This window comes from Lithobates pipiens, unplaced genomic scaffold, assembly GCF_037356315.1.
Source record: "Lithobates pipiens isolate NorthernLeopardFrog02 unplaced genomic scaffold, aLitPip1_a1.2 Scaffold_8, whole genome shotgun sequence".
Taxonomy (NCBI): domain Eukaryota; kingdom Metazoa; phylum Chordata; class Amphibia; order Anura; family Ranidae; genus Lithobates; species Lithobates pipiens.
The window spans coordinates 598,645,114-598,669,540 of NW_027507903.1; the positions used below are offsets into that span (position 1 = coordinate 598,645,114).

A 24,427-nucleotide genomic window follows, 5' to 3' on the forward strand; every position below is an offset into this window, starting at 1 on the left:
GGACTTAAATTGCTGGGAGGGCATCCATGTTATTATTAATATTATTATACACAATTTATATAGCGCCAACAGTTTGCGCAGCGTTTTACAATGTATAAGGAGGGGGACAGCACAATTACAGTACAGTTCAATACAAAAGGTACAGGAGGGCCCTGCTCATAGAGCTTACATTCTAAAGGGAGGGGTGGTGGTACAAAAGGTAATAGCTGCAGAGAATTATTTGATGGAGGCAGCTCTGAGACAGTTGTTAGGTGGGTGTGGGATAGGCTTACCTGAATAAATGAGTTTTCAGGGATCTCCTAAAGGTGGACAAGGTAGGGGCAGATCAGACAGATTGAGGCAGGGAGTTCCACAGGATGGGAGAGGCTCTGGAGAAGTCCTGAAGGCGAGCATGAGAGGAGGTAACAAGGGAGCTAGAAAGCAGGAGTTCCTGGGAGGAGCGGAGGGGACAATTTGCCGATATCTGCAGATGAGGTTGGGGATGTAGATGGGGGCAATGTTGTGGATGGCTTTGTATGTTATGGTTAGCATTTTGAATTTTATACGGTGGGGTAGGGGAAGCCAGTGAAGGGATTGGCAGAGAGGGCCGGCAGTCACAGATCGATTAGTGAGGTGTATTAGTCTAGTAGTAGTATTCATAATAGATTGAAGGGGGATAGCCTGCATAAGGGTAGGCCATTAAGGAGAGAGTTGCAGTAGTCAAGGCGGGAAATAATCAAGGAGTGAGCGAGTTGCTTTGTGGTGTCATTAGTCAGGAAGGGTTGAATTCTGGAGATATTGTGGAGGTGAAGACGGCAGGATTTAGCCAGTGATTGGATATGGGGGCTGAGGGAGAGGTCAGAGTCAAGGATTACACCCAGGACCCTGGCATGTGTGGAGGGACCAATGGTTGTGTTGTTGATATTAATGGTGAAGTCATAGGGAGTGGATCGTGAAGGAGGAAATATAACAAGCTCAGTTTCAGAAACATTGAGTTTGAGGAAGTGGTGTGACATCCATACTGATATGTCATTCAGTAAGTTTGAGATCTGTGAGGAGATCGAGGGGGTGAGTTGAGGAGTGGAGAGATAGATCTGGGTGTCGTCGGCATAGAGGTGGTATTGGAAACCATGGGATGTTATCAACTGGCCCAGGGAAGAGGTATAGAGCGAGAATAGGAGGAGCCCAAGGACGGAACCTTGGGGTACCCCAACAGAAAGAGGAAGGGGAGCAGAGGAGATGGAGTTGTAAGTGACACTGAAAGTGCACTGAGATAGGTAGGAGGAAAAGCAGGATAACGCAGAATTGCGGAGGCCAAGGGAGCGTAATTTGCTGGGGAAGAGCAGGTGGTCAACTGTGTCAAAAGCAGCAGAAAGGTCTAAAAGTATGAGTATAGAGTAGTGCCCATTGGTTTTAGCAGTTAGTAGGTCATTGGTGAGTTTTAGTTGGGCAGTTTCAGTAGAATGTTGTGGGCGGAAGCCAGACTGTAGGGGTTTAGAAGGTTGTTGTCCATGAGGTAGCGACTCATTTGGTCATGGACAAGGCGTTCGATGAGCTTGGAGGCAAACGGGAGCAGGGAGATGGGTCTTAAGTTGTTCAAACAGGTGGGGTCTAGTGAGGGTTTTTTGAGTATGGGGGTAACCAGTGCATGTTTGAGCAGGGAAGGAAAGGTGCCAGAGGAGAGGGAGAGGTTGAAGATGTGGGTTAGGGAGTTGAGGATAGAGTGGGAAGGTGGTCGCAGTAATTGTGAGGGGACAGGGTCCAGGGAACAGGTAGTGAGGTGGGCCATGGAGAGGAGTTTATTAACTTCATCTGTGGTAACTGGGCAAAAAGAGGAGAGTATTGAGTGTGGTGTTGGACCTGTGTTGGGTAGGGGAGGAAGTTGAATGCTGGATATCTCCTTGTGAATTGTGTCGATTTTGCTATTGAAATGATCGGCAATCTGTTGAGCGGTAAGCAAGTTGGTGGGTGGGGGCAGTGGGGGGTGAAGTAAGGAATTAAGGGTAGAAAAGAGTTGACGAGGTTTGGATGATAGGGTTTTGATGAGAGTGTTGTAATAGGTTTGTTTAGCAGCGTGGAGGCAAGAGTTGTATTTGAGAAGGGCAGATTTGTTTGCCCGGACAGTGCGCTCTGATCACAAATCGGCGTAAGGGGCCAATCCTGGCCCTTTCTCGTGTGATCAGCTGTCAGCCAATTACAGCTGATCCCATTATGTAAAGAGAAGCCTGTAGTCTGCTTTTTTTCCTCCGCTAACAGTGAAAAAACATGACGATTACCAGCTCATGTAAAAGAGACATCGGTCCCACACACTGACAACCACTACTGTGTCACCTAACAGTGCCCCCCTAGCAGTGCCTATCAGTGCCACCATTCAGTGTCCATCAGTGCTGCCTATCAGTGCCCATCAGTGTCACCCATCAGTGCAGCCTCATCAGTGCCTCCTGAGCAGTGCTCATCAGTGCTGCCTCATCAGTGCCCATCAGTGCCACCTATCAGTGCCCATCAGTGCTGCCTTATCAGTGCCTATCAGTGCCCATCAATGTAGCTTCATCAGTGCACATCAGTGAAGTAGAAAAATTACCTGTTTGCATCATTTTATAACAAACTGTGAACACGTCTTATTTATTTTTTTCTAAATTTTCTGCCTTTTTTGTTTGTTTAGCAAAAATAAAAAAAAACAGTAATGATTAAATACCACCAAAGCAAATCTCTATTTGTGTGAAAAAAAATGATAAGAATTTTATATAGGTACAGTGTAGCATGACCGCATAATTTTCATTCAAAGTGCAACAGCGCTGAAAGCTGAACATTGGCCTGGGCAGGAAGGGGCTATAAGTGCCCAGTAAGAAAGTAGTTAAATTAGTTTAATTCATTTTCAGAATTAATTTAGTTTATTCGTTTTCTAATTGAATACGAAATATTCATGTTCTCTCAAATTGAAATTTGACCAAATTAGAAAAAAACAAAATGTAATCTAATTTGAATTGGCCTTCAAATTCCAAATTATTCTATTAGAAATTAGAATTTATTCTATTAGAAATTAGAATTTTGGAAGAAAACATTTGAATTTGAATAGAATAGAAAAAAAACTGAATAGAAAATATGAGAATAGAAAAGAAAAAAAGAAATAGAATATTATAGAATAAATTACAATATAACCGTCTTCTAAAATTCTAAATTCTAATAAAATGAATTAAAGTTCGATTCAAATTTTAAGAATTTAGTTGACTTTAAATTCAATCGAATTTGAAAATATCAGATCAAATTAGAATTCACATTTGAATTTGAATTTATTGTATTCAGAAATCGAATTTCTGGTGATGGTTATATTCTTTCTAATTTATTCTATTCTTTTCTATTCTATTTTTCCATATTCTACTCTAATCTAGTCCATTTGAATTCAAATTCAATCTATTAGAAATTAACATTTTGGAAGATGGTTATATTCTTTTTAATGTGTTCTATTCTATTCTATTTTCTAATCTATTCTTTTCTATTTTATTCTTGCATGTCCTATTAAATTAGTTTCTAATTTATTCTAATCTATTCTATTTTTTTTTATTAAAAAAAAAATCTATTCAAAATTAGAATTTCAGAAGGTGGCTATATTCTTTCTATTCTATTAAATTCTATTCTATTGTTTTCTATTATTTTCTCTTCTAATCTATTAATTCTCTTATTTTCTATTCGAAAATCGAATTTTGGAAGATGGTTATATATTTTCTATTGAATTCTAGTGTTTTTTTCTATTCTACTCTTTTCTATTCTATTGTATTCTATTCAATCCCATTCTATTTGAAATTCGAAAGACGATTATAGCGTTTGTAATTTTATTCTATTCTATTTTTTTAATTCTATTCCTGTATTTTCTATTCTATTTCATTCCATTCTTGTTTTCAAATTTGATTTTGATTTGTTTGGAATTCCAGCCAAATTTCCTGTCCTTATTTTAGATTTGTTTAAATTTGTTACTATTGTAATTCGGAAATTCGGATACATCTCCGAATAATGAAATATATGTCCGAATTTCGATTCAGTATGAAACAAACTGCACATGTCTACTTTTGAAATAACATTTAAATTTAATGATAAATCTGGCTTCATATACAATTTAACTATAGTGTATGCTTTTTTACCTTTCAGCTCTGGAGATAACATGTGTCCATGTTTATCTAGCAGAATCTGCTCCACCAATGAGTCACCTTTTAAAAGAAAAACAAATGACAGATTATGAACATATGCAATTAAAGCACACCCCTTTAAAAAAACATATAAATACAAATGAGAAAGATATCTAAATGGAAAGCATACCCTTTATACCTGTATCAGTCGCTCTTCATTGTACCAATGATAGAAGCTAATTTTTTTTACATGATTGATTTTAGGTTTTGTGTTTATAAACCTATATGGGAAACCCAGATCTCTTCATATTGTTACTTCCAAGAAATGTTCAGCACATGGTACTGAGTGGATGGGTGTACAGTATAGAATATACAGCATAGTGTATGGAGAAGAGGGATGTCCAGTATATAATATACAGCACAGTGTATGGAATGGAGGAATCTCCAGTATAGAATATACAGCACAGTGTATGGAGTGGAGGGATGTCCATTATAGAATATACAGCACAGTATATGGAGTGGAGGGGGGTACAGTATAGAATATACAGGGCAGTGTATGGAGTGGAGGAATCTCCAGTATAGAATATACAGCAGAGTGTATGGAGTGGAGGAATCTCCAGTATAGAATATACAGCACAGTGTATGGAGTGGAGGGATGTCCAATATAGAATATACAGCACAGTGTATGGAGTGGAGGAATCTCCAGTATAGAATATACAGCACAGTGTATGGAGTGGAGGGATGTCCAATATAGAATATACAGCACAGTGTATGGAGTGGAGGGATGTCCAGTATAGAATATACAGCACAGTGTATGGAGTGTAGGGATGTTCAGTATAGAATATACAGCACAGTGTATGAAGTGGATGGATGTCCAGTATAGAATATACAGCACAGTGTATGGAGTGGAGGGATGTCCAGTATAGAATATCCAGCACAGTGTATGGAGTGGAGGAATCTCCAGTATAGAATATACAGCACAGTGTATGGAGTGTAGGGATGTCCAGTATAGAATATACAGCACAGTATATGGAGTGGAGGGATGTCCAATATAGAATATACAGCACAGTGTATGGAGTGGAGGGATCTCCAGTATAGAATTTACAGCACAGTGTATGGAGTGGAGGAATCTCCAGTATAGAATATACAGCACAGTGTATGGAGTGGAGGGATGTCCAATATAGAATATACAGCACAGTGTATGGATTGCTGTTTATTATAGTGCACAGCACAGTGTTCCTAGTGGATAAGTCTTCTGTATAGTGTACAACACACTCTACAGAATAGATCAGTGTCATGTATATAATGATTAGCACAGTGTACGGAGTAGAGGGGTGCAGAATAGATTATAGAGCACAGTGTATAGGGTGTATCATTTTCAAAACATTCACCAAACAGCCATACCATTAAGATCACTGACAGGTTAAGTGAATAACATTAATTATCTTGGTACAATGACATCTATAACTGGATATGGTATATGGGATATATTTGGCAGCATGTAAACATGTTGTCCCTGAAGTTAATGTGTTGAAAGCGGACTAAATGAGCATTGTAGTTTGTTGAGTATGGGGCTTCATAAAGTCAGGGTGCCCATGCTGACCCATGTCGACAGCCAAATTAGTCTACAATGCTCACGTAAGCATCAGAACTGGACCACAGTGTAATGGTAGAGGTAGAAGGTTTCCTGGTATGATGAATTTCTTGTAGATGGCATGTGGTGGTGGCAGCATCATGCTGTGGGGATGTTTTTCAGCAGTCAGGACTGGGAAACTGGTCAGAGTTGAAGGAAAGATGGATGGTGCTAAATACAGGGATATTCTTGAGCAAAACCTGTACCACTCTGTGTGTGATTTGAGGCTAGGATGGAGGTTCACCTTCCAGCAGGACAATGACCCCAAACACACTGCTAAAGCAACACTTGTGTGGTTTAAGGGGAAACATGCAAATGTGTTGGAATGGCCTAGTTAAAGCCCAGATCTCAATCCAATAGAAAATCTGTAGTCAGACTTAAAGATTGCTGTTCACAGGCGCAAACCATCCAACTTGAAGGAGCTGGAGCAGTTTTGCAAGGAGGAATGAGCAAAAATCCCAGTGGTAAGATGTGATAAGCTCATAGAGACTTATCCAAAGCAACCTGGAGCTGTGATAGCCGCAAAAGGTGGCTCTACAAAAGTATTGACTTTAGGGGGGTGAATAGTTCTGCACATTGACTTTTTCTGTTATTTTGTCCTATTTGTTGTTTGTTTCACAATAAAACATTTTTTTAAAAATCTTCAAAGTCGTGGGCATGTTCTGTAAATTAAAATATGCAAATCCTCAAACAATCCATGTTAATTCCAGGTTGTGAGGCAACAAAACACGAAAAAATGCCAAGGGGGTGAATACTTTTGCAAGGCACTGTAGCTGTAGGGGTCATTATATTGTTATGGGGAATGAAGTTCTTTAGTCTAGAACATTTTTCAATTTTAGCTGATACTAATTTCTTATATCTCAAAGGCAAGTCATTATACATGTTATATCCTTGTGTAATCCATTCTTTTGATGAAATGTGGATTTTACGATAGTCTAGTATTTTTACAGGAAATTGCAATGTATCATTATTGCCACAATTTTTAGCTTTGGATAGGATGTGTTTCCATGCTATCAGGGTGGCTTTAATACTAAGTAGGTTTGGGATGTTAATTTTTTAAGTAGGAAGCTTGCCATAGAAAGTGTGTACATATCGTGTCCTAAAGTTACTTCTCTTGCAACGTTTGTCCATAATTTACCCTCCGAAGAGGAAAACCAATACTTCATTTGAGCTAGTAGTGAGGCGTAATAGTAGTTTTTAACTTCTGGTAATCCCATTCCTCCTACCAATTTGGTGTAAGTCAGTAAAGAAATTGCTACTCTGGGTTTTTTCCCCATTCCAGATGAAGTTTTTAAATTTCGTATTAATCTGTGTGAAAAAATTGTTAGGAATTACAGTAGGGAGGGAGCGGAAATAATAAAGGATTTTGGGTAGCTTTTTTTATTTTGAATGCTGCTATTTTCCCTACCCATGTGAGTTGCGTTTTCTGGATATTTTGAAGATCTTTGTGAATGACTGCTAGAAGTGCGGGGAAATTGTTTTCATATAATTTGGAGGGAGGGTAAGTAAGTTTAATTCCTAAATATGATAAAGATTTTCCATCCCAGTTAAAACCATATTTATTCATGCAGATTCTTGATTTGGTCAGTGATTAGATTCATTGGTAGTACATGATATTTGTTTTGATTGATCTTGTAGTAGGATACGTTCCCGTAGTATTCTGGTATTTTTTGTGCAGCAGGTAATGATGTATCTGGGTTAGTTAATGATATTATAATATTGTCAGATTTTGTGTTCATATTGTACTATTTTTATGCCTTTAATGTTTGGGTTTATACATATGGATTCCGCTAATAGTTCTATTGCCAATGAAATAATAAGGGGGGGGGGGGGAGTAAAGGGCAACCCTGTCTAGTCCCATTACTTAGATTTAATCTTCTTGAGATTGTCCCGAATGTAAATACTCTGGCTGAGTGACATGATAGCTGAGTGTAAAAATCCATTAAATACAAATTTTGTTAGTGATTTAGAAAAAAATTTCCAGTGCATTCTGTCAAATGCCTTTTCAGCATCAATAGCTAAGACAAGGGAAGGTGTTTGGTCATTGTCTATCTGGTTAATAAAGCTTAGCATTCTTCTTGTACCATCTGGTGCCTGTCTTCCTTTAACGAATCCTACTTGGTCGGGTTTTATGAGATATGAGGTTAATTTCTAGTAGTCTATTTAATTTAATTTAATGTGCTAGGCTTTTTTCTCCCTCTTTTTCCCTGCCCCCGTAAAACTGTGGAATGGGACTTGGGATAGGCCATTGGAGCACTTTGGCATGATACCTTCGTGCCAGACCTAGCTCCTTCTACTGCAATATTGCAGGGTATGGTCATGATTAAATTCTTCTAATGATAAATGCAGGTGCAACATTATATCTTTTTTACTATACTCTGCTTAATTTGGGTCTGCTGTGGTGTGGGGCGCGGGCTCTACGGCTTTGCTTCCGTGGCTGGTGTTTTTCTTCTGATTATGGGAGCTGCGATGCGCACCGGGGCTCCCGCCCCTCCTCCCTGCTGGGGGAGTGGGCGGTTCCCCCGCTGCGCATCGACGTCACGCATCCGGCGTCATGTGGCTGATGTCATCACATGGGCGCCGTGTATTTATCTGACGCCTTCCTGGGAGGGAGCTGGCGTTTGGCGTCGCTCGCTGGGGGGCTGACTCCCCCGGGGACAGAGTTGTCCCCCCCTCCCTACCTGGAGTGTCAGCGTGACGTTGGCGGCATCGTGTGGCAGCGGTGAGGCACTAACTAACTTCTGGCACAAGATCATTGGACACCACTAGTATGGTGACTGTTGTTTCTGACAGCCCTAGACACTTAGATGGAATGAGCATTATGCTCAACACTTCCAGGTATTGTTTTTTAGCACACTTTTTTGTGGTTTTTGTTTTCAACACTCACTTGTTTTGTTTTTGTTGTTGACCCAGTTTATATCTATATTTTATTAATTATCCTATTCATCTTTACACGATGGAGTTCACCATTGTTGGAGCATTTCCATTGCTCTTAACATGTTTTCACCATCTCGCATTCCCTGAACTTGTGCTGCACTTTTGTTAAGTCCATTCACTTCACGTCCCAGTCACTCCAGACACCCCATTCTATTAACTTACACTCACATATTCAAGTATTCATCGTAGGGTGATGATCACTTTTGGTTTATATCTATGGTACACAGCCTCATCGCGATACCGCACGCTCTGTCTGCCTCAGCTCCCGTATCGGTTGACACTCCCGGCTACCTCCGTTGTCCGTGGCTGCGCCTCTTGCCATTCCATGACCCGTGAGTATGGGTACTCGTTTTGGATACATTGTTTCTGTTCCCTCCATTTTTTTTCTCATTTATTATACAAACCTGACTAACTGTCGGCACACCATTTCTTGTCCCACAGATATTCATCATATTATCAGCTCCTGATGAGTGGCAATGTAGCCACGAAACGCGTAGAGCTTCAAATACTACAAATTACATTTAAACATGCAGTTTTACTAGACTCTGGAATGTTTTTACTTAATTCTATTGATTTTTACTGTGTGCAATATGCCTATATACAAGGTCAATGCTTTTGATGTATGAACTGTGGGATTGATGTTTTTGATGTGCAATACTTCAATATATTTACTATTTATGATGGATCATGGATTATACAATGTGTATCTTTGTGCCCTATGCTATACATTTAATCTATAGTTAATAAATTTATACTATTGATTTTTGTTGCTCCTCTGTTTTTTGCTTCCAAAATCGCATGCTTTGTCAAAGTCCCAACCTTTTCTTTTTACCAATTTCTAGTAGTCTATTGGCCAAGATTTTTGCATACATTTTCAGGTCAGTATTTAATAATGATATGGGTCGGTAATTTAGGGGGGATGTGGGATCTTCCTTTGGTTTTGGTATTGTAATTATTATTGCCTCTAACATTTCCTTGGGAAATTGACTGGTATTCGCTACTTGGATAAACAGTTTATTTAAGTGTGGGGCTAGGATATCCGCACAAGCTTTATAGTATTCTCCATCACTCCTTGTTTATAGGTAGGTGCTTGATAACTTTAACCACTTGCCGCCCGCCCTATAGCAAATAGACGGCGGCAAAGTGGTTTCATAATCCTGACCGGACGTCATATGACGTGATCAGGATTATGAGCCGCTGCGCGCCCCCGGGGGCGCGCATTGCAGCGATCGTTGTTGCGGGGTGTCAGTCTGACACCCGGCAACTACGATCTCGGTAATGAGTCTCTGACGGAGACTCTTTACCACATGATCAGCCGTGTCCAATCACGGCTGATCACAGTGTAAATAGGAAAAGCCGGTGATCGGCTTTTCCTCACTCGCGTCTGTCAGACGCGAGTAGAGGAGAGCCGATCGGCTGCTCCTCTGACAGGGGGGGTCTGTGCTGATCGATTATCAGCACAGCCCCCCCGAGGATGCCCACACTAGACCACCAGGGACGCCACTAGACCACCAGGGATGCCAAGGACAAGGTATGCCACCCTAGACCACCAGGGATTGCAATCAGTGCCACAATGGATGCCAATCAGTGCCCATAATGGATGCCAATCAGTGCCCACAATGGGCATCACTGATTGGCATGCATTATTGATTGGCACTGATTGGCATCCATTAGTATAATATATTATAATACAATGCCGCCTATCAGTTCCCATCTGTGCCGCCTATCAGTGCCTACCCATGCCCACCTGTGCCGCCTACCCATGCCCACATGTGCCACCTACCCATGCCCACCTGTGCCGCCTACCCATGCCCACCTGTGCCGCCTACCAATGCCCACCTGTGCCACCTATCCATGCCCATCCATGCCAATCCGTGCCAATTTGTGCCACCTATCAGTGCCCATCCATGTCGCCCATCAGTGCCACCCATCAGTGCCGCCTATCAGTGCCACATATCGGTGTCCATCAATGCCACCTCATCAGTGCCACTTCATTGGTGCCACCTCATCAGTGCCCATCAGTGCCGCCTTATCATTGCCCATCAGTGTAACCCCATCAGTGCCCATCAGTGAAGGAGAAAACTTACTTATCTGCAAAGTTTTGAAACTGAAACAAAAAAAAACATATTTTTTTCAAAATTTTCGGTATTTTTTTATTTGTTTAGCAAAAAATAAAAACCGCAGAGGTGATCAAATACCACCAAAAGAAAGCTCTATTTGTGGGAAAAAAATGATAAAAATTTCATTTGAGTACAGTGTAGCATGACCGCGCAATTGTCATTCAAAGTGCGACAGCGCTGAAAGCTCAAAATTGGTCTGGGCAGGAAGGTGTTTAAGTGCCCGGTATTGAAGTGGTTAAGAATTTCTGGCTGTGATATTGGTTCATTGAGTTGTTCAAGGGTGATAGGGTCAACTGATTTTAAGAAGTCAGTTATACTATCAGGTATAGGTTGTAAGGTGTTTTTGTCTTCCTGGAGATTATATAATGATTTGTAGTAATTTGCGAATGAGTCTGCTATTTCCTGGGGATTATAGTGAGTATTTCCAGTTGTATGATGTGTTATTCTAGATATTTTATTATTGTTTTTTCATTGGCGCAATTGATTTGCTAGTAATTTTCTAGCTTTATTACTCTGGGAATAGTGGTTTAGTTTTACTCTTTTTAGGTATCTGTCGTTGTCTGCTATTAAAGTGGTTGTAAACCAGCTGAATTTTTATTTTTTTACTCACCTGCAAAGGAAAAGGCATAATGAGCTAGTATGCACCACATACTAGCTCATTATGAAATACCTTAGAACGAGGCCCCGACATCTGGCCTGATCCATGCCGAGGGAGCTGACATGTTCCCTCTGCATTTCTTCCGGGTATCGTGGCTCTGGCGCTGTGAGTGGCTGGAGCCGTGATTTCTTCCCGGTAGGGTCCAGCGTATGCCGGGCTTCCAGCTGAGAAACCCCTGTGCGCAAGCGCCACTGCAGTCAGCGGCGCATTACGAAGGGAATATCTCCTAAACCATACAGGTTTAGGAGAGATTTTTTTTACCTACGGGTAAGCCTTATTATAGGCTTTCCTGTAGGTAAAAGTCAAAAAAATTACTTTACAACCACTTTAAAGTGCATCTTAGTTCCATTTTGAGGTTATTTAGTGTTGCATTATATTTAAATCTTTGTTTTTTTTTATGTGTTTCTTCTTGGCTAGATATGTCATTTAGTAATTTGTTTAGTTTTTCGTTTCCTTTTTCTCCAGCTGCTACCTGTATAAGAATTCTTCTTACAAATGCTTTACGAGTACACCATAAATATGCAGTATTCATCTTTATGGAATTCATAAAATTCTTTCTTTTTAGTACAGACAAATTCTTCTTTTGAGATAGTATTGTTTCTCCATAAGGTGCTGTTGGAACAGGTTAGTCCTGGTTGGATTTCTAATGTGAATGGTACATGGTCGGACCAAGTTATATTATGTATTTTGGCATCTACTACTTTTTGTAGAAGGTATTTGTCTGTAGTAAAATAGTCTATCCTGTAGAAGGATTTATGAACCTGGGAAAAAAATGAATAGTCTATTTCAGTGGTGTGTAGGTATCTCCATGGGTCATATAGGTCTTCATCGTGAAGCATCTTGCTCAGTCCAAATCTGGTGGAGTTTTCCTTTTTGGAGGTGTCCATAATGGGCTCTAGAGGTGCGTTAAAGTCTCCACAAAGTATAAGTCCTTGGCCTTTTTGTAATTTCCTTGCTGTCATTATTGTTTTCCGTATGAATCTTTGTGGATGTTTATTAGGAGCATTTATGTTTATAATTGTATAAGCTGTGTTGTCAATGTTTGCTGCCAGAATGCTATATCTTCCTTGACTATCTGTTTTAAGGTCCAGTAGATGAAAAATATTTAATTGCGATTACAACTCCCTTTTTCCCTTTTTATTGTTAGATACAAAATTTTGTGTAAACTTTTGGTGTGAGAAATGGGGTGCTTTATCCTTTGCAAAATGTGATTCTTGTATGCAAAATACATTGCTTTTGAATTTTAATGCATCATTCCAGAGAGCTCTTTTTTTTATATGGACTGTTGAAACCTTTGGTATTAATTAGTTTAAGTTCCATAATGTTGGTGGCAGCTTGTTAAATGTAACTTATTAGTAATTGATAAAGATATTACCTCAATTCTGCTCTTCTTCTTGTTACCTTTTCTTATTCTTGTTACTTTTTACATCCGGTAGATGGTGGTAGGAGGTAGGGTAAGAGTTGGGATGCAGTTCCAGTGTACATTGTAATTGTACCAATTATCCTTAGATAGGGGGAGTGACAAAACTACCCAGACTTAGGGTTTTCATTAACTTGGGTCCCTGAGATTAGAATTTGGTACAGCTAGTATTTTTGCAATAATACATATCAGTGTAATTTAATTTTTATATCATTCAAAGGGCTCCTTGAGGGGGGGGGGGGGGGGGTGAGGTTCTACCTTGTTTAGTTTTCCAGGTAAGGTTTTATCGGAGATATCATCTCCTCGGTTAGGTAGTAGGCCTCATAATTGTAAGATCTTCAGGCCCTCCTCTATGTTCTGAATAGAGTGTGCAGTGCCTTCTCGTTCGATCAGTAATTTAGTGGTGAATCCCCATCTATATATTATTTTGTGATTCCAGAGTATTTTAGTTATTGAATTCAATTTTTTGCGTGCTAAAATTGTAGCTTGTAATAGGTCTGAATATAGCACGGTTCCTGCGTAGGGGTCAGGAAGAGGTGAGTGGTGACGTGCATATTGCATTAGCTGATCCTTCACTTGAAAAAAGTGTATTTTTGCGATTACGTCTCTGGGTAATCTTTCTGGAATATGTGAGGGCTTAGGCAGCTTTGTGCCCAGTCAGTTGACAGTTGTCATATCATAGTTATGAGAAGACTCACATTCCCTTCTGGGTTGTTGAGTCTTCTTTTCTGTTTAAGTGGGCTGTTAATTTCAGCTTGTGACACCATGCTGTCTTTGAACTGCAGGTCCGTGTGTGCTTTCCCTCCCTCCTCAGCTCGTGTAGCATGACTTCTTGTGCTGTGCTGAGGAGGAGCCGGTGCCATCTTTTTTTTTCCAGAGTCCTGGCCAGGCTCCAGAATTCACCTAATTTGCAGGGTCTATTTCTTTTTTTTGTTCCCCATCAGGTCTGTCCACTCCTTCTTTGTGAGCTCAAGTCTGATTTTAATGGCTAGGGAGTCCTCTCATCTTGGAGCTGGTTTACAATGCAACCGGCTTCCTTCTCTTCCGGTCACGTGCCCACAAACACAATAATGAGTTTGAGGTGTTGACTTGACCTCCAGATTCTCCAGATCCCAATCCATCAAGCATCAGAGGGATGTGCTGGAAAACAAAGACTGACTAATAGAAGTCCCACCTCTCAACTTACAGGACTTAAGTAATCTGCTACTGACAACTTAGTGGCAGATACCACAGGTCTAGTGATTTCCATGCTGAGATGGTTCAAGGCTGTTTTACCGGCAAAAGGGGTTGTTTTGGTCACCATTTGTTTTAATGTAAACCCAGCCTGCACAACACCTGCTATAGAAATTCTTAGTAATTTGCAGAAAAAAAAGCACACAATTAGGGATAAGCCGAACACCCCCTAGTTCAGTTTGCATCTGAACATACGAACAGGCAATACATTTGTTCAAACATCCGAACACTGTTAAAGTCTATGGGACTCGAACATGAAAAATCTAAAGTGCTAATTTTAAAGGCTTATATGCAAGTTATTGTCATAAAAAGTTTTTGAGGACCTGGGTCCTGCCCCAGGGGACATGTATCAATGTATTTTTTTTTAAACTGACGTTTTTTCGGGAGCAGTGATTTTAATAATACTTAAAGTGAAACAATACAAGTGAAATATTCCTTTAAATTTCGTACCTAGAGGGTGTGTATAGTATGCAAAGTAGCACTTGTTTCCCGCGCTTAGAATTGTCCCTGCACAAAGTGTCATTTATGAAGGAAAAAATGTAATTTAAAAGCACTCCCGGCTATAATGAATTGTTGGCTCCCGGTAATACAGAGAACAGTCATTAAAAGTCGTTGATAAAAAAAAAATGCGTGGGGGTCCCCCCAAATTCAATTACCAGGCCCTTCAGGTCTGGTATGGATATTATGGGGAAATCTGCGTCAAATTCAAAAAAAGAAAAACACGGGGTTCCCCCCAAATATCCATACCAGACCCTTCAGATCCTGCAGGCATGTGGCCTGGGATGGTTCAGGAGGGGGGTCGCTCTCTCGTCCCTGCTCTTTTGCCAGGTTGCGTGCTCAGATAAAGGGTCTGGTATGGATTTTTGGCGGGAACTCCACATCATTTTTTTTTATTTGACGCAGGGTTCCCCTTAATATCCATACCAGACCCTTCAGGCATGTGGCCTGGTAGGGTTCAGGAGGGGGGGCGCTCTCTCGCCCCCCCCCTCTTTTGCCAGGTTGCGTGCTCAGATAAAGGGTCTGGTATGGATTTTTGGCGGGAACTCCACACCATTTTTTTAAAATTTGGCATGGAGTTCCCCTTAAAATCCCTACCAGACCTAAAGGGTATGGTATGGATATTTAGGGGGAACCCCACATCATTTCTTTTTAATTTTACGCAGGGTTCCCCTTAATATTCATACCAGACCTGAAGGGCCTGGTAATTGAATTTGGGGGGACCCCCATGCATTTTTTATCAATGACTTTTCAATGACTGTTCCCTGTATTACAGGGAGCCGACAATTCATTATAGCTGCGAGTGCTTTTAAATTACTTTTTTTCTTTCAAAAATAAACTTTGTGCAGGGTCAGTTCTAAGCACGGGAAACATGCGCCCCATTCACAGGCATACTATACACACCCCCCAGGTACGAAATTTAAAGAAATATTTCACTTTTATTGTTTTACTTTAAGCATTATTAAAATCACTGCTCCCGAAAAAATTAGCGCTTTTAAAAAAAATTTTTTGCATTGATACATGTCCCCTGGGGCGGGACTCAGGTCCCCAAACACGTTTTATGACAATAACTTGCATAGAACCTTTAAAATGAGCACTTTAGATTTCTCCCATAGACTTTTACAGGTTGTTCCATAGCTTTTCGGATTTGCCATGAACACCCCAAATTGTTCGCTGTTCATCGAACGGGCGAACAGGCAATGTTCGCGTCGAAGGTGAGTTCAACTCGAACTCGAAGCTCATCCCTACACACAATAAGCAACAGCAAAGGAAAATAGGAAAAATAGGAAAAAAGGCACTTAAATTAGTACTCATTTATAACCCCCTCCACTCGCCTCCAAACACTCACCTGTTCTCCTTGTCAGCGTTGCTGGGTCACCCAAGATCTGTGTTGTCCCACAAACTTCAGTTTGTAGATAAGACAGTGAGGGCAGGGGTGTGATTGGCTCCTGGAGCTGTCTAGGAGGAAGTAGCAGGGGTGTGGCTTGTCAAGTGCTGTGTGTTTAAATAGATACACAGTCCCCACGGGGCGTGTGTTCAGACATGTGTTTCATTAGCAGCTGACTAGTGAAGGAGACAACTTCAAAGAAGAAAGGGGGCTATTGATTTGGGGACCAGCCAAGAGAAAAAAAAAAAGGAATATTATGTGTAATTTTGGGCCTCATCAACTGAAATGTAATCACCAGGGTTTAGTATCATCTTAACAAAGTTCACCTTGATCTCGGTTCCTGTGCAGAGTCCAATCTGGTGGATCAGATTTACTGGCTCTCATAAATGACTCTAAGCATTCATGCATAGCTTTGGTGGAAAATTGAGAGCCTGAGATGCAAATGTAGCAGGTTTGTTTGACCCTCTAGAAGGAGTCTTTAAGCTAAACGCCAATGGCTCCCACTGCTGTCTTTGCCAATGAAGAGAGGGAGTCCCAGAACAGCCAAGGCTCTCATACACATTGCTGGATCAAGAGGGAGCTCTGGTAAGTATTGGGGGGGGGGGGCTGGGGAGGCATAGAATGCATGAAGACAAAAAACTTTGAGCCTTTACGACCACTTTAAGGAAATGAAGGGACATCTTCACAATGGTATCATGAACAGTAATCAAATATGACAGTTTCCAAGTCTACCAAAGTGTGTGCATTATATAAATCCAACAAAATGTTTTGTCTGGCTTTAGGCTTTAATGCATCGTGCAACTCATTGAATATGATTGTTGGTGTTCTCTCCAGATACAAATCCTGTATTTGCCACTGTGATAACTGCTATAACTCAATATTCTCACTCCAAACTATGCAGTGCTGTCCTGTTAAACCAATGTTTCCCTAAGGACAAACACATACACCTATAGGTATCAGAGAAAACAAAAATGTCATGATGCAACAAAAGTGTCAATGCACTATAATAGTCAAGAATCTTAAAACAACGTGCTTCCCTGATCCACCACCTTTGTTGTACCAGAGAAGACACCAGATGTCATGACCTCCCACTACAGGTAAGTCATGTATAGCATATTATCATCAAAAGATTTACGGTGGCTCTGGTGTTCCTTTACACTCATGGTGAATCCCCCTTGTTTTATCATGTGACCCCTGTGTGTGTCCTGTGAGAGGAGTGGTGGATAAGTGCACAGAGGAGAGGTGAAACCGTGGTGATAGTGAGCGTTGAGGAACACCAGAGGCGGTGGTCATGACCATCAGGGGACTTCTCTGGTGTGGCAACGGTGGTGGGTCACTGAAGCACAAGATTCTTTGATGAATCCTGATATTTTTAAAGAAATTATTGCACAGCACTACTGCACTTTTTCAGCTTTATATATAAGAGACTTTTATAGTGCACGGACACTTTATTGAGTTATCACATATTTTTTTTATTTTTATATTTTTCTTTGATACCTATAGGTAGAGATGGCCTTGCGGTTCGCCCCACCGTCGGTTCGTGGCGAACTTTGCTATTCGCCGAACCGGCGAACATATGGCGCTATTCGCGGCCACCATATTCTTTTACATTGTGAAGAACTTTCACCCATAACACATCCATCATGTGGTACAGGACAGCCAATTGAGACATTTCAGCACATGGACATAACCCCTACATTATAAATAGACCTGATCTGGCTGCCATTTCACATTCTGTCTTTTGTCAGTGTAGGGAGAGGTTGCTGTGTGGAGCAGGGACAGACTGTAGTGACACAAATCGTTAGCTATTAGGTCCACAAAAGTCCTTTTAAGGACTGGTATAGGTGTACTATTGTTTGGTGTGCAGTATATAGGGGTGTAATACACTTATAATATACTTTCAAATATAGAAAGCATATTATAGTGCATTTGTGTTGTGCAGCATTGTGACTGCTGACTGAGCGGTTCTGCAGCAATACTACAACTACAAAGAGTGACAAGCGCAATTAGAAAAAAAGTATTATAACTGGTGTGATAGACCAGTGGCCCCCCCAAAATGACAGATTGAAGCTCGGTGTTATATACCTTCTTCCACATATACTGCGCTTCTCTAGAGTCTTTTGTCACAGGGCTTTTAAAAAATGACAGGCAGAGGAAGAGGCGGGCCCTTCCGCAGGGGTGGTAGGGGTAGGGCAGGAGCACCAGACCAGAACCAAAGTGGGAAGTTGCAGAAGGTGCGTTCGATTACATCAAAGGACACACCAGACTTGGTTGAGTGGCTCACTCAGCCTTCCTCTTCTGCACACTCCTCATCCTCTCTATCTGCACCCTCTTCACTCTCTGCTGTGTGAACCCCCAAAGACACTACCACCAACATAACCACCACCATATACCCTCCGCTTGAGTCACTGGAATTATTTTCCGATCCATCAGAAGACTTTCCGATGCGCAGCCATTCTTGCCATTGGATCAGGAAGAGGAGGTACCAACAACCGCCACTCAGCAGTCTGGCGACAGTACCCAGATCAGCCCAGGGAGGTTGGTCCCCACTGTTGCTGACGTCGATGATGATGTGTCTATGGACGTCACGTGTGGTGCCCACAAGAGAGGAAGAGGAGGGGAGTTCAGAGGGAGAGATGGACAAGCAGATAGGGAGGAGAAGTAGGCCAAACTTACATTGCACAGGAGGGACAAACCAGACTGCTAATGTATCAGGAGCGAGCCATCAACCATGTACGGTCACATCTGGCGCTCCCAGGATGTCGGCACATGGCTCCGCAGTGTGGGCTTTTTTTAACGTGTCCGTTGCTGACAATAGTGTTGCCATCTGCAGCCTTTGCAGCCAACGCATAAGTCGTGGTAAGCCCAACACTCACCTAGGGACGACCGCCTTAAGAAGGCACATGAACTACCATCACCGAGCCCAGTGGGAACAACGCCATCAGAACCCACAAAGCCACACTCCAGGCTCTCACCGACCAGCCTCTTCTACTTCTCCTCACAATTGTCCTCCACTCCACCTTCCATCAGGCCGTCCTCACGTTTTTATTGGAAAAAGGCAGGCTTCCATGGGCCAAATGTTCGAGTGTAAAAAAAATGATGATGCCGGATAACCCTCTTGCCCAACGGTTGACTGCTGGCTTGTCGGAACTGATAGCCCGCCAACTACTGCCATGTAAACTGGTGGACTCAGAGGCCTTTCGAAAATTTGTGGCCATTGGAACACCACAATGGAAGGTCCCAGGAAGGAAATATTTCTCGCAGAGGGGCATCCCAGAGCTATATGGCCATGTTCAGCGGCAAGTGAATGTATTTCCGGCACACAGTGTCGGTGCCAAGATACATCTGACCACAGACACATGGGCTAGCAGACACGGGCAGGGAAGGTATATAACTTTTACTGCCCACTGGGCGAACCTTCTGACGACCGCCAAGCATGTAACCCGTGGCACCCGTGTAGATTTGGTTTTACCGCCATGGATTGCATGCAGGCCTGCCTCTTCTCCTCCTCCTACTCCATCCTCCTCCCTCTCCTCCTCGGCTGACTCCTCCTTTTCCACTGCTACCGTCTCTTCCGCTGCACTGCCCAAGATCCCCAGAACCTATTCGACTTGCCAGGTGACACGTTGCCATGCTGTGCTGCGTCTGTTGTGCCTGGAAGCTAAGAGCCACACTGGCCCTGCACTCCCTTCAGTTTTGCCTTCACAGGCAGATCAGTGGCTAACACCGCTCAATTTGACAGTTGTTAAAGTGGTGTGCGACAGCGGTGCCAATCTGCTGAGCACGTTGAAACAGGGAAAAATTACACACATGCCATGCATGGAACACGTCATGACTCGCCTTGCTGACATTCAGCGGCGACACAATCTGCAGGTCAGACGTCATATTTGTGACTGCCCGACACGATGGAACTCAGCCTTGTATATGCTGGATAGGCTGCTCCAGCAGAAACGTGCAGTTACCGTCTACCTGTACGAACTCTGCAGCAGGACAGGTTCTGGGGAGCTTGGTTTTTTTTCACTGCGCCAGTGGCTGCTCATGCGCGACAAATGCAGACTTCTGCGGCCAATTGATGAGATCACCAAACTGGTCAGTCGCAGCCATGGAGCCATCAGTGACATCGTACCTTACGCCTTCTTTATGGAGTGTGCATTGCATTGTGTCATTGATTAAGCCATCAAGGAGCAGGAGCAGGAAGATGAGGAAGTTGCAATGCTGGATGAATTCCCAGGGGGGCTACTCTATCTGAGACAAGTCAACAACAGGGGTCTGAAGAGGAGTCAGAGGAGGATGGTTTCGGGGTGGATGAGGAGGAGCAAGAAGAGTGTGCTTTAAACCTTTCTGGGATCCCTGTTGTTGTGCGTGAATGGGGGTAGGAGAATGAGGACAACATTATCCTGGATGATGAGCAGGAGCCAGGCCACCACACCGCTTCCAGTTTAGTGCAAGGGGGCCTTCATGCTCCAGTGTTTTAAGAGGGACCCCCGTATAAAAAGCATAAAGGGCATGGACCAGTACTGGGTGGCAACGTACTTAGATCCCCGGTACAAACAAAAAATGCCGGAAATGTTACCACCATCACAGAGGGCTGTCAGAATGGAGCACTTCCAGGCCTTGCTTAGAGAAATTCTGCATTCTGCTTTTAAGTGCGCTGGCAGAGGAATTTCCACTCCCAGAGAAACAGTTGCGGGTACCAATCCAACAGCACCTACAAGAAGAGGGCGGTTTGAAGATGTGTTGGTCACCTCTGATATGAGATCATTCTTTCAGCCGACCATCGACAGCTGTCATCCGGATCCAGCATCAGTGAACGCCTAGACCAACAGGTGTCCGACTACTTCGGGTTAATGGCCAATGTGGACACTCTGAGAAGTGATGAACCCCTGAACTACTGGGTGGGCAGGCTTGACCTCTGGCCAGAGCTTGCACAATTTGCAATGGAACTGTTGGCTTGCCCCTCGTCCAGTGTCCTGTCCGAAAGGACGTTCAGCGCAGGGGGGATCATGACCGATAAGCTCACTTGCCTAGCTCACAACAGTGTTTACTACCTCACATTTCTAAAAATGAATGAGGCATGGATCTTGGAGAAATTCAACACATGTGACCAGTAGACCATGTTTGATTCAAATTCCTCATGACAGGACACAAATATCCGCCACCACCCATAACAATTCATGGTCCCTGTCTTAGGTAAATATAGTGGCATAAAAGGCCTTTTATGTCCGTTGAATGCCTAATTTTTGGGGCCTGTAATGGCCAAAATGTATTTATCCTGTGAATGCCTAATGTACCTCCAGCCACAGAATACAAAGTTCTTTGCTGTTTGGCTAATCTTTGGGGCCTATACTGGCTGACACTTACTTCTTTATCCAGGCTGTGAATGCCTAATTTTTAAGACTGCAATTGAAAAACAAAGGGGCCGGTAAACGTTCCGCTAAATTGTGGAACGGATGCGGACTCATTTTACAGATGTGTGAATGGACCCCATATGTATTTGACATGTATTTACTGGTTGCTATCAGTTCTGGCTGATTTAGGCCGAGCTGTTACACTAAAACCGAGCAATATTACAAAAAACTAAATTCACGTTATAACTGTATAAACGATTTATATAACTTATATATATGGCCTTCATGCTCTCCTGAATTGACGAAATTTTGCAGATAAAAAAAGAATGCTTGTCAATCGCAGATTCGCGTAATACTTCTGGTATGTCAGTGTCCATGTTGTGGGACTACGTGTGCACAGCTAGTAAGTATTTTGTGGCTGCAAATATGACCTGGAGGTTTTTCATGTTCGCCTGCCAATAAAATGATTGGGACCCGCCGCGAACCTGCGGTTCCATCACTACCTATAGGTGCATGTGTTTTCCCTTAGGGAAACATTGGTATTGAGTTAGCAGGTCAGAGCTGCATAGTTTGGAGTGAGATTGTGATATTTCCCTTTTTAGGCATTTTCATCCCAGTGCTGGTGGCATTAATATTTTTATAACTTAACATTGTATCCAATTGATGATTTCACATGCAACATACTGTTACCTTTGTGATTGAGTTCATCCAGAATTGCCAATAGGTGAGGATGAAGATGTTCTTTTGGTAGCGTGTAGAGACTTTCCCAAAATCCAATCACAGCATTTCTTCCCAATTTCAAAATATCTTCTAACAAACGGTTAGCAAAGGAAACATCCCCAAGTTCTTTTTTGATTGACAAATAGATCTTAAGTAGAGATATATTGTTTATTTTGCTGTAGTTATCACAATATTGCTTCATTATCTAACGTAATCATAATATTTGTATTTATAGTAATGTAACTCAAACTACTATCATTGGCCCTGACATAAATTGTGTTACATCAATTAGAACAAGGTAGTTTGATAAATTACACACTGGAAGTAGGGGCATACCTACAGGTGTCACAGGGGTTGCAATTGCGACCCGGCCCCATGCTGCTGGATAGGAGAGGTGAGGGCAGCTGCATATAGAGGAACCAATCTCTCAATGTTCCTCCTACTCCTGCTGCTGAATGCCTGCAAGAGGAAGAGGAGTAGAAGCGACATTCAGTGGCTGCAGGAGGAAAATGGAGAGGACGGTTCCTCTATATGTAGCCTCCCCCAATGCTTATCTTATTCAGCTTTTTTCTGCTGCCCCTGTGTGACCGCAAGTTCCCCTGAGCTCTTTCTCAGCCCCCCTACTCTCTACTGGCCCCCCTCCCTTATTCCCCACACTTCTGCTGGGTTTAGCGGTGAAGGGACCAGTAAATGTGTCATTGTAAATGTATTTAACTCTATTCATTCATTCAGTGCAGCTGAGGCTGCAGAGATGGAGATTGAGAGCTGTGTTCTCATTCTCCTTTCTCTGTCTCAAAGGTGGAACATCAGAGGTCTGTTTAGATCCCTGATATCTCAACAAAACCCTCCAACGGGGCTCCTTAAAAAAATAGTAAAAAATAATAAAAAATGATATTGTAAAAAAAAAAATTGTAAAAAATAACTACTGACACCAGTGGCAGAACTACCAGGGTCACAAAGGTCCCACCTGCGTCCAGTCCCCAGCATTCCATCACCAGGCTCAGAAGGAAGGGCCCCCCCGGCCAGGGGTCCGGGGTCTCTTCATGGTTTTTTGCACCCGAGCCCTGAAGACTCTAATTGCACGACTGACTTGAAGCTTATACAGGGTTCAAGTTAAACTCCAGGCAATCAAACAAATAACAGATAAAACACATACTGCACATGGGAGCTGCCAAAGGATTTGTTACAGTTTTCTGTAGAAGGAAAGCATTGATGTGCTTTCTCCATACATCTCCAAAAATCGTGCTGCTACCCCAAAATAACCATTAATAATAAACAGGATGAGATGGAGACTCATGTGCTCAGACTCATGTTCCCCAGGCCTCAATCGTCCAATCAAAGAGAAAATAATCTGCCACCACAATGTCTAATAGATAAAACATATGCAATTTTATTAGATCCATCCATAAAAAGGAATCAATACCTGTAATAATTAAAGGTATTGATTCCTTTTTATGGATGGATCTAATATAATTGCATATGTTTTATCTTTGAGACATTGTGGTGCCGGATTCTTTTCTCTTTGATTAGACTATGTGCTTTCTCCACCCTGAGCATGTTGATTGCACAGTGAATAGATTTCAGAGGATTGATGAGGTCATCTCTCTGCTCACTCTCCTCTCTCTAATTATCGTATTCTTAGTACATTCATGATTGATGCCCCGCGCTGCCCCCCTTCCCCCAATTTTGAGCTCTGCTGTACAGGGGGTTAAAGGAGGAAGATTCAAAGACAAATTGAGGTACTTATGCTGGTTGCACTTAAAAATAGAAGTAATCATTTATTTTTGAATACAGAGCTACATTATTTGTGCATGTTATTTCTTCCCGCAATTTAGCTTTGGTGACCATTTTTCTTTACCTATGTAACGATGGTGAGACCAGGTGATTGACCACCCAGTACTGCATTCTGGGAGGAAGAAGAGAAATGCACATACATGATCAATGTATTTCTCACTACTTCTGCAGACACAGTGGTGGGGGAATGTGACAAACGTAAATTTTGTTAAAGTGGAAACCCATCGATTTAAACAGTTAAAAACAAAAAGGCATGCCGGGAATTCTAACTGCACATTGGCTGTGCTCTCAGCCAAACTATCAAACCATCCAATGGCTGGTGTCATAACGAATCACATGTGCAGCATCATAGCAGTTGAAGATTAAACAGAGGCAAAGATGGCAGCTTCCTTGGCTGAAAACGATAGGGAAGTTTACTTCCACTTTAAGGGTGGGGTGCCCAAAGAAGAGAACCAGCCACTTTGCATTAAACAGGCAAAGTGACAGGTAAAGCCAAGCCCCTGACGACGTCCAATGTATGACGAAATGCGTTGGGTGGTATGCATGATATGAGTTTTTCATATCATGCATACCACCTGA

The 24,427-nt window shown here is 42.2% G+C and overlaps 1 protein-coding gene across 1 annotated transcript in view; it reads right to left on the reverse strand.

Moving 5' to 3' along the window:
• LOC143961278 (NACHT, LRR and PYD domains-containing protein 3-like) overlaps window positions 1-24,427 on the reverse strand; it is an 88,939-nt gene that overhangs the window by 40,376 nt on the left and 24,136 nt on the right. Inside the window, exons 5-6 of the mRNA XM_077470529.1 lie at window positions 22,025-22,202; window positions 4,116-4,181 (exon numbers count right to left, since the gene is read on the reverse strand). Of these exons, the coding sequence (XP_077326655.1) occupies window positions 4,116-4,181; window positions 22,025-22,202 (244 nt within the window). The remainder of the gene's footprint in view (window positions 1-4,115; window positions 4,182-22,024; window positions 22,203-24,427) is intronic.